The following is an 11,414-nucleotide window of genomic DNA, read 5'->3' on the forward strand; positions in this document are numbered from 1 at the left end:
TCTATAGTCTAGTATATAGTCTAGTATATAGTCTAGTCTATAGTCTAGTCTATTGTCTAGTCTAGTCTATAGTCTAGTCTATAGTCTAGCCTATAGTCTAGTCTATAGTCTAGTCTATAGTCTAGTCTGTAGTCTAGTCTACAGTCTAGTCTATAGTCTTGTCTATAGCCTATTTAATAGTCTAGTCTATAGTCTAGTCTATAGTCTAGTCTATAGTCTAGTCTATAGTCTAGTCTATAGTCTAGTCTATAGTCTAGTCTATAGTCTAGTCTATAGTCTAGTCTATAGTCTAGTCTATAGTCTAGTCTATAGTCTAGTCTATAGTCTAGTCTATAGTCTAGTCTATAGTCTAGTCTATAGTCTAGTCTATAGTCTAGTCTATAGTCTAGTCTATAGTTTAGTCTATTGTCTAGTCTAAAGTATTCTATTGTCTCTTCTAAAGTCTAGCTATTAGTCTAGGCTATATTTTAGAATATAGTCTTGTCTACAGTCTAGTCTATATCCATGTCTATCCTCTAGTCTATAGCCTACAAACTAGGCTTGTCCAACAAAAATAAGTAGTTATTCACTATGACACTCCAATATCACTTCAATATTACTTGCCCGGCTACCAGTTATGTAAAGTTTTGCCTGGGATATTAACACGTTATTGAATTTAAAATTTTCTTTCCAAATATATAAAGTTTACAATTAAAAAGTTTATTTCCCTTATAGTTTGAATTTTAGCAAACATTTGCTTAAATGTGTAAAATATAATTGTTATAATTTAATAACTAGTTATTATATTTACCAACAAAAACGACCCTTAAATTATAAATTTTCCAATAACAATTAATAATTCTAAAGGAAAACATCTGGCAGCTTAAAAATTAAAACGAACATTAATGTTTTTATTTTGTTTTTCTTTGTGAGCATTTTCTCTTGCTTTTTCTCTCTCTCTCGTTTACAGTGAGCTACTATTGATGGGTTTGTGTGTGAGAATGTGTAAACAAAAAAAAAAAAAAAATGCTATTAACCGCTATGCTTTTGGTTTGGTATGATGGCGATGTTGATGATGATGTTTTTGTTGTTGTTGAGAGTGGTGGTTGTTTTTATATTTAAAGAATAAACATTTTTGTTTTATTTTATTTTTTCTTTATTTGAAAAAGAATTTTTTTTAATTTTAAATTACAACAAAACAAGAAAAAATTAAAGACAAAAACATTTTTAATATTTAAGCAAAACTCAACAGCGGCAGCAGCAGGCAGGCAGACAAAACTGCTTGTGTTTGTTGTTGGTCTTGCTGTTGGTGTTGTTGTTGTTGTTGTTAGTGTATACAGACGAAAGAGGAAGGAGAAATAATAGCAGCAGCTACAACAACGCGCGCGTTTATTTTAGAGAAGAAAAGCAAACGTAATAAAAAATAAAATATAAAAAAAAATTATTTGTATAAATTTTTTTTTAAGAGTTTAGTTTAAAATTAAATGTTGAGCTGTGAAGACGTTTGATTTTTAATTTAATTTTTTTTATATATATAAAAGAAAAATTAAAAAAATACAACAAAAAAAGAATTAAAAATTAATTAAAATAAACTAAATTTGTTTGTTGTAAGTCTGTGTGTGTGAGAAAAGTTAAAAATTATTATAATTAAAACAATTAAAGAAAATATTTAATTTAAAAATAATTTAAAACAAAAAAGGTAAGTTTTAAGAAAAAAAATTAAATAATAAAAATAAATTATCTTTTTAACAAAAAACAATGTTCATTAAAAATTGTTTTTTTTTTGTCAAAAAAAACAAAAATCATGAATTTTTTTATCTCTAATTTTAAATTAATATTTAATTTAATAATTTCTGTGTCTGTCATACTTGTTGTTGTTGTAGATTTATTTAATATTTTCTGCTAACGTTTTAATTTATTATAAATTAACCGCAGTGTGAAAAAAAGCTTTTTTTATATTTATTATTTTTTATAATAAAAAACATTTTTTTCTTGTTATTGTTTGTTTGTCGTCTCCTCAATTACACTTTTAAAAAAATTTGCCAACTTTTCTTTCTACTTTGAATTTAATTACCCACCAAGAGTTGCCCTCTCTCTCTCACTATTTCTCTAACTCATTTTCTGCCTTTTGTTTATTAAAAAAGAGAGCGCCTTTTTTTCTTTACCCAAACATGCGCTCTTTCTCAACATGTGCTTTATTTTAAAAACAAAAAAAAAATCATTTATAATTCTTTTTAATTTTTTATTGTTTATAAAAAAATTCAAGTGTAGTTAGCTTTAAAAAGCTTTTTTTCATTCTTTTCAATTTTGTTTTTAATTTAATTGTTATCAATAATTTTAAAAGATAATTTATTTATTTTATTTAATTTTTATTAACATTTTGTAATAAATTTTGTTTGTTATTTTTTATATTTTTTTCCTTAATTGTTTTTAGTTCTTATTTTCTTCTCTATTCGTCCACAAAAAGTTCTCTTTAATATTGCCACCTTTTCTTGTTGTTATTGCTGTTGTTTGTAGCCTTCAACCTGGCCTATATAAACGATTTTCAACCTAAACGTGGCCGCCCGCGCGCTTTACCTCAAATGGGTGAATTCGATTTAAGTTTAATTAGCGAATTTCGCAATCGTCCCTCGTTTTACGATCGTAATTCACCACGTTTTAAGGATAAACTTTATAATGCTCATGAGTGGCAGGAAATCTCGAATAAATTGGGTTTTGATGGTAAGTTGGCAACGCCTAGACTGGTGACAGTTTATTACTTTAATTAAAACATTATGTGGAAGTTTTATTTAAAATGTTGTTATGAACTTTATTTTATAAAATACAGTTGTCAAATTTGACAACTAAACTAAACGATAGTTAAAATTATGACTTTATCTGGTGACCATTCTATGGACTAGACTATAGATTTGTCTAAGTCTTGGCTATTGACTAGTCTATAGAGTAGTCTGAAGACTTGTCTATTGAATAGTTTAAGGACTTGTCTATTGACCAGACTAAGTACTGGTCTTGTGACTATTCTATAGTTCTGTCTAATAACTAATCTAATGTCTTGTATATCGACTAGTCTAATGACTTGTATTTCGACTAGTCTAATGACTTGTATATCAACTAGTCTAAAGGCTTGTCTATTGCCTAGTTTAAAGACTTGTCTATTGACTAGCCTAAAGATTTGTCTATTGACTAATCTAAAGACTTGTCTATTGACTAGTCTAAAGACTTGTCTATTTACTAGTCTATAGATTTGTCTATTAACTAATCTAAAGACTTGTCTATTGACTAGTCTAGAAACTGGTCTAAAGTCTTTTTCATTGACTAGTCCAAAAAGCAGTCTATTGACTAGTCTAAGAGTAGTCTAAAGACTTGTCTATTGACTAGTTCGTTGACTAGTCTAAGAAAGTCTGAAGACTTGTCTATTGAATAGTCTAAGTCTTGTCTATTGACTAGTCTAAAGACTTGTCTATTGACTAGTCTAAAGACTTGTCTATTGACTAGTCTAAAGACTTGTCTAGTCAATAGTCTAAATACTTGTCTATTGACTAGTCTAAAGACTTGTCTATTGACTAGTCTAAAGACTTGTCTATTGACTAGTCTAAAGACTTGTCTAGTCAATAGTCTAAAGACTTGTCTATTGACTAGTCTAAAGACTTGTCTATTGACTAGTCTAAAGACTTGTCTATTGACTAGTCTAAAGACTTGTCTAGTGAATAGTCTAAAAACTTGTCTATTGACTAGTCTAAGGACTTGTTTATAGATTTGTCATTAGATAATTTTAAGACTTGTCTAGTTAATCTAAAGACTTTCTATTGACTAGTTTAAAAACTTGTCTAGAAACTTGTCTAAAGACTTTTTCATTGACTGGTCCAAAGAGTTGTCTATTGACTAGTCTAAGTAGTAGTCTAAAGACTTGTCTGTTGACTAGTTTATTAACTAGTCTATTGAATAGTCAAAACAATTGTCTATTGACTAGTTCATTGACTAGCCTAAGGAGTAGTCTGAAAACTAGTCTATTCAATAGTCTAAACACTAGTCTATTGATTAGTCTAAAGACTTGTCCATTAAAAAGTCTAAAGACTTGTCTATTGACTAGTCTAAATACTTGTCTATTGACTAGTCTGTTGACTAGTTCATTAACTAGTCTAAGGAGTAGTCTGAAGACTTGTCTATTGACTAGTCTAAAGACTTATCTATAGACTAGTCTAAAGGCTTGTCTATTGACTAGTCTAAAACCTGATCTATTGATTAGTCTAAAAAATTGGCTATTGACTAAAGACTTGTCACTTGAATAGTCTAAACACTTGTCTATTGACTAGTGTGTTGACTAGTTCATTAACTAGTCTAAGGAGTAGTCTGAAGACTTGTCTATTGACTAGTCTAAAGATTTGTCTATCGACTAGTCTAAAACCTTGGCTATTGACTAGTAATCTATAGAGTTGACAAATTACTAATCTATACACTAGTCCATTGACTAATCTAAAGACTTGTCGATTGGTAAGACTAAAGACTTTAACAAACTTTTATATTAACTTTTTATCACTCTCATTTTTTATTAATTCATAAATTTTACATAAGCTTTTACTATTAACGCTTTTTAGCCCAAAAAAAAAAACACTATTTAAAACCCCAAAATAGAACTCTTCATATTTAATAATAAACATATCAAAACTCACCTCTAACCATAATAGTTTTGTAATAAGGGTGAGTTTTAGCATTTCCAAAAGGGGTGTATAAAAATTGTTTTGTTTATAAAATAAAACTAATAAAAAAATATATATAGAAAAATGCACATGTTTTTGATGCGTAAAAGCTTTATAAATAATGAAATAAAAAAAAAATACTAGATAAAAATAGTGAAAAAAACCAACAACAACATTTGAATGAAAACTAAACATATGTTTTTTGAAAAAAAAAAAAAACAACCACCTTTAAGGGGACATTAACTCCTTCTCCTGCGAAAACCGGTACTAGTATTTTAAACCACCTGTCACTGTTGTCATTTTATTTTATTTTTTTACAGTTTCCATTTTAAAAGATCGTATTTTACAATTACGAAATCGTTATAATTTGGAAAAACGACGTCTAGAACAGTTACGTGAAGAAAATCCCTTTAAATCTTATGAATCACCTTGGCCTCTTTATGAGCATTTACATTTTCTTTCGGATCATATAAGAGCAAGAAGATCATATAAGAAAATGATGCCTTTAAATGGTAGTGGTCAATTTGGAGCTGGTCCCGATTTAAGTAATTCCTCTAATGGCACATTACATCAGGCGGCGGGTTCGGGAACAGTGGCAGCGGCGGGAGGAGCTTTTCCAAATGGTTTGCTAACCGTTAAAATGGAAGATGGTTCAGAGGAAACGGATGCTGAAACGTAAAGTTTATTTTTTTTTTTGCACAATTTTAAATATAAATTTATAAACATTTTTGTTTTTTATAGGGAAAGTCAAAATAATGATTCCGAGATAAATGCATTTGAAACATCGGGTTTAATGTAAGTATTTCTTTGGAAATCCATAACATAAAACGCAAAACAATTTGGTTTGAAAATGAAAATATTAACAAGAACATTAAAAAAGCTTTTAAATTAACTTCTTTCTCTAAAGAATTAAGTTTGAAACACAGATTTCTGGTTTAAATTGAGATTTAGGAAAAATTTGTAAAATAAATTTGAATCTGTAAAAAAAGTAGTAAAAAATACTATTAAAAGAAAAACTTTCAAGAAAATTTTTACAGAAATTTATTATTTGCATGAAATAGATAACAAATTTGATTTAATTTTCCAAATTTAAAATAGTAGTAGAAATACTACCTTTTTAAAAAATGTATTAATTGGGACATTTTTACGCTTAAATATGATTATTTAAAAAAATTCCTATTAAAGAAAAATATTTTTTTTTAATTTTTGTAAAAAAGTAGCGAAATATCTACTACTTTTTTTCTCAAATGTAGTATTTTCATAAAAATTTTAATAGGAATATATTTTTTATGTGCAAAAGATTTGAAATTTGAAAATATTTTTCAATTTTAAAATAGTAGTAGAAATACTACTTTTTCAAAAAAGTAATAGTTTCCAAATATTTAGGCATGAAATATGATTATATAAAAAATTTCCTATAAAAGAAAAATACTTTATTTATATTTTTGTGAAAAAGTAGTGAAATATCTACTACTTTTTTCTAAAATGGAGTATTTTCATAAAAATTCAAACAGAAATATATTTTATATGTGCAAAAAATTTGAATTTTGCAAATAATTTCCAATTTTAAAATAGTAGTAGAAATACTACTTTTTAGAAAAAGTATGGATTTTTAAATTTTTAGGCATGAAGCATGATAATTTAAAAAATTTCCTATAAAAGAAAAATATTTTCTTGACATTTTTGTGAAAAAGTAGTGAAATAGCTACTACTTTTTTCTAAAAAGTAGTATTTTCATTAAAACTTCAACAGGAACATAGTTTATACATGAAATAGTTAACAAATCTGACTTTATTTTCAAATTCTATAATAGTAGTAGAAATATTTAGAAAAGGTATGGATTTTTAATTTTTTTAGGCATAAAATATGATTATATAAAAAATTTCCTGTAAAAGAAAAATACTTTATTTATATTTTTGTGAAAAAGTAGTGAAATAGCTACTACTTTTTTCGAAAATGGAGTATTTTCATAAAAATTTCAACCGGAATATATTTTATACGTGACATAATTAACAAATCTGACTAAATTTTCCAATTTTAAAATAGTAGTAGAACTAGTACTTTTTAGAAAAAATATGGATTTTTAAAAATTGTTTTGCTCCTTTTTTTACATTTTTAAGAATTTCAAATAACTTTTTTAAACTCTCTAATAATACGCAGTACGGACACACATTCCTCAACACTACAGCAGCAACAACTGCAACATTCTCAACTTAGACTACTGCAGCAGCAACAGCAACAACAGACGCAACAGCAGCAGCAGCAACAACATCATCCCACCATTAGTATACGTCGTTTAGATACATTACGTTCAGATTATGCCGATTCCTCATCATCGATGTACCATAAACAAAAACAACAACAACAACATTTTCCACAACAACAACAACAACAACAACGTACTCATCTAACATCCCTCAATCAAACCTCCGTACAAAATGATGATGATTCTGCTGTATCCACAGCACCTTCACCTCCTAAACAAGCGCGTTTAAATGCTCGTGAATTAAAATATAATGCCTTTGGTAATTTTATATCATCTTCACTGCAAGATCTACCACCCAGTACAGCTTTAGAATTGGTAGAAAAATTTACCTCCGATATTGTTAAAGTATTAATGGCAAATGCCGAACAAGAACAACACTGCAATGATTTTGAATAAAAAATCTATCGAAACAATTCTCAATTTTATTTCAAAAGAGGACAATTTCAAAGGAGGATTTCAAAAGAGGAGGAGAAGGTATAAAGAAATAAAGAGAAAGTATAACTTGAAACTTAAACTTTGACCCTATTTAATGTATATTACATTCTATTAGTATATATTCTATGTAATTTTAACTATTTAGTTGTATTTATTGATTAAAACAAACTTGAAAGCATTATATACTTACATACATATATATATATATAACAAATTATATAAACGTATTTATGTAAAACTTTAAAAATGTTCTTTGTATTTTTTATATATAAATTTGTGTCCAGAAAACCCATGTCTTTTAAATGTGAATTTTTTAATTTTTCTTTTGTTTTTTTTGGCTTTTTATAAGAAAAAAGCTTTAAAAGCTTTTTAGTAATAGATTTTTGTTAAATAAATAAATTTTAAATAAATAAGCAAAATTTTTAAACAAAAAAATACAAGATTTAAAAGTGTTATTAAAGGGAATAAAAAGGTTTTAAAATAAGCTTTTTAAAGCTTTAAAAAAATTTAACAAAATCAAATTCAAATGAGATCAGCAAGATCCTGGAGTACTTATTTTAGCCAATTTTCAGATATTTCTTATGTAAATTTCAAAAAGAGTCAGACAAGGCAAGGATTTAACTTAAGAAGGGAACCGTAAGAAAGCTTTTAGAAATCTTGTAACAAAAAAGCTTTAGAAAGTTAAATGAAGAGAAATAAAACTATCCATATTACCTAATTATTCTTCAAAATGTGTAAAAATTATAAAAAAGCTTACTTAATTTGACATTTAAAAATAGTAGTAGAAATACTACTTTTTTTAAATAACTAATGAAATAATAATTTTTAAGCATAAAATATGATTGTTAAAAATATTTCTTAAAAAAGAAAAATATTTTCAAAAAATTTTTGCAAAAAAGTAGTAAAATGTTTAGTACTTTTTTACAAAAAGTTGTATTTTAATAAAAATTTTAACGGGAATATATGTTTTAAATGAAGCAGATACCAAATCTATATTAACTTTCCAGTTTTAAAATAGTAGTAGAAATAGTACTTTTTGAAAAAAGATTTGTTTTTTTTACAAAAAGTAGTATTTTTTATAGAAATTTGAATGGGAATGTTTGTATTTCACGAAGGAGATACCAAATTTAAATTTATTTTTCAATTTTAAAATAGTAGTAGAAATAGTACTTTTAGAAAAAATAACTTTTTTTTACAAAAAGTAGTATTTTAATAAACATTTTTACGGGGGTGTATGTTTTACATAAAGTAGATAAGAAAACTAAATTAACTCTCCAATTTCAAAAAAAGTAGTAGAAAAAGTACTTTTTTAAAAAAGAGTTTTTTTTACAAAAAGTAGTGTTTTAGTAAAAATTTTACGGGAATTAATTTCTTACATGAAGCAGATACCAAAACTAAATTAATTCTCCAATTTCAAAATAGTAGTAGAAATAGTACTTTTTTAAAAAAGTATTAAATTCATAATTTTTATGTAAAAAATATGATAATTGAAAAAATTCCCACAAAAGGAAAATATTTACTTTACATTTTTTTTAAAAAAAAGTACTAAAATTAATACTAATTTTAAAAAAAAAAGTAGTAAATTCTTAAAAATTTTAACAAAAATGTATTTAAAATTTATGAGAGTTCACAATTTTGTATTTATTTTCCAATTTAAATATAGTAGTAGAAATACTACTTTTTCAGAAAAATTCTAAATTTAATACATATAGCTAAACTGTGATATGTTGTTAAAAAAAACTGTTACTCTTTGGCGACCATGATTTGTTCTCTGCTTTTTTCCATAAGTTTCTTGAAAAACATCATATTATTTAAAAAAGGAAGACGACAAGAGTTAAATACCTCAATTACCATGTTGCACTTGTAGCAGAGTAAGTATTAAGTCTTATATTGGCTGCAGTAAGTAAATAGTATTAGTAGCATCATCATTAAATGATGCATGACATATTTCATTATTTTTACTTTTGTTATTTTTTTTTTTTTTTTTTCTCTTTTTGCTTAAGAGATATTCTTGTGGTTAATTTTATTCTTCTGCAAAGTTGTTAATGATCATTCATCCAACATAGTTTACGACATTGTGTCAAATTTTGACGTACACAGTAAATTGTTATTTTTAATGTGAAATTTTAAAGAGCAGCATGGAGTTGGTGCAGACATCGCCTCACCTTGTACCTTGAGTAATTCTATTCATATAGTCTATAGTCTGGTCTTTAGTCTAAGCTATACTGTAATTTATGTGTCTAGTCTTCAGTCTATTCTATAGTCTATGGTCTAGTCTACAGACTAGCCTAGTCTGTAGTCTAGTTTTTAGTCTTGTCTATTGCGTAGTCTAGTCCTGTCAATAGTCTAGTCTATAGTTTAGACTGTTGTTTAGTCTGTGTCATCTATAGTCAATGGTCTAGTTTGTAATCTATAGTCTAGTCTATAGTCTAGTCTATAGTCTAGTCTATAGTCAAGTCTATAGTTAAGTCTATAGTTTAGTCTATAGTTTAGTCTATAGTTTAGTCTTTAGTCTAGTCTATAGTCTAGTCTGTAGTCTAGTCTATAGTCTAGTCTATAGTCTAGTCTATAGTCTAATCTATAGTCTAGTCTATAGTCTAATCTATAGTCTAGTCTATAGTCTAGTCTATAGTCTAGTCTGTAGTCTAGTCTATAGTCTAGTCTATAGTCTAGTCTATAGTCTAGTCTATAGTCTAGTCTATAGTCTAGTCTTTAGTCTAGTCTATAGTCTAGTCTTTAGTCTAGTCTATAGTCTAGTCTATAGTCTAGTCTATAGTCAAGTCTATAGTCTAGTCTATAGTCTAGTCTATAGTCTAGTCTATAGTCTAGTCTGTAGTCTAGTCTATAGTCTAGTCTATAGTCTAGTCTATAGTCTAATCTATAGTCTAGTCTATAGTCTAGTCTATAGTCTAGTCTATAGTCTAGTCTATAGTCTAGTCTATAGTCTAGTCTTTAGTCTAGTCTATAGTCTAGTCTATAATCTAGTCTATAGTCTAGTCTATAGTCTAGTTTATAGTCTGGTCTATAGTCTAGTCTATAGTCTAGTCTATAGTCTAGTCTATAGTCTAGTCTATAGTCTAGTCTATAGTCTAATCTATAGTCTAGTCTATAGTCTAGTCTATAGTCTAGTCTATAGTCAAGTCTATAGTCTAGTCTATAGTCTAGTCCTTAGTCTGATCTATATTCTAGTCTATAGTCTTGTCTGTAGTCTGATCTATATTCTAGTCTATAGTCTTGTCTATAGTCTAGTCTATAGTCTAATCTATAGTCTAGTCTATAGTCTAGTCTTGTCAATAGTCTAGTCTTTAGTTTAGTCTATAGTGTAGACTATAGTTTAGTCTATAGTCTAGATTATGGGGGTCAACTTTGACAGCCTGTTTATCTCCTCAGCTCATGCCACCACAATCACGCACAGATTGCGAAGTAGAGACAAGGTCCTAAAAGCGCTGGGCGGCATCACTTGTGGAATGGACAAAGAAACCTTGTTAGCTACCTAAAAAAAACTAGCCCGTCAGTGGTCAAATATACCGCTCAGGATCCCTTGGTTCGGAGTTCGTTTACAGCAGCTTTAAACCACATTCATAGAGACGCCATTAATACCGCGGTTTCAATTTACCGCATGAAAGAATTAGAGAAGAGTTGCTCTGGCACAACTGTGATCGGGATGGAGCATAGACCGTGCCGTTCCCAATAGTCAGGGTCCCCATGATACCCCCACAAACAACTGTCCAGCCCACTCTACTTCACTTCGCCCAATGGTTTTATAGACTAACCCTACTAACCCAACTTTTTTCTTAAAATCGATCAAACCGATAACTTTAATTAGATTTTCGATAGTTTTGCGTTTATAACTCAATTCAATTCCCAATGTGAGGTCACTTTTTTAACTGGTGGAGACCATAAAACTCAAATTTTATACTGATCAGTCATTATCTCTATAAAAGGTGACATATTAACATTTTTTATTAATTTTTCATTTTTTTTCTCTTTTCAGAAGATTTTTTAAACGAATTTTTCTAATGGTAAGTTAACATATT

The 11,414-nt window shown here is 27.6% G+C and overlaps 1 protein-coding gene across 6 annotated transcripts in view; it reads left to right on the plus strand.

The window, feature by feature from the left end:
- Window positions 1-7,772, plus strand: part of LOC111676486 (myb-like protein P) — a 47,753-nt gene extending 39,981 nt beyond the window's left edge. For 2 of the 6 annotated variants that reach the window (XM_046949879.1, XM_023437448.2), the window contains exons 4-7: window positions 2,497-2,700; window positions 4,997-5,351; window positions 5,418-5,471; window positions 6,837-7,772. In XM_046949879.1, coding sequence (XP_046805835.1) covers window positions 2,562-2,700; window positions 4,997-5,351; window positions 5,418-5,471; window positions 6,837-7,338 — 1,050 coding nt within the window. In that variant the 5' untranslated portion in view covers window positions 2,497-2,561 and the 3' untranslated portion in view covers window positions 7,339-7,772. Of the gene's footprint in view, window positions 1-1,616; window positions 1,679-2,413; window positions 2,701-4,996; window positions 5,352-5,417; window positions 5,472-6,836 lie in introns of those variants that run through there. The other 4 variants (XM_046949876.1, XM_046949878.1, XM_046949877.1 and 1 more) reach the window with 3 other exon arrangements.
- Window positions 7,773-11,414: the final 3,642 nt, after the last annotated feature.

The sequence above is a fragment of the Lucilia cuprina genome, chromosome 4 (assembly GCF_022045245.1).
Source record: "Lucilia cuprina isolate Lc7/37 chromosome 4, ASM2204524v1, whole genome shotgun sequence".
NCBI lineage: Eukaryota > Metazoa > Arthropoda > Insecta > Diptera > Calliphoridae > Lucilia > Lucilia cuprina.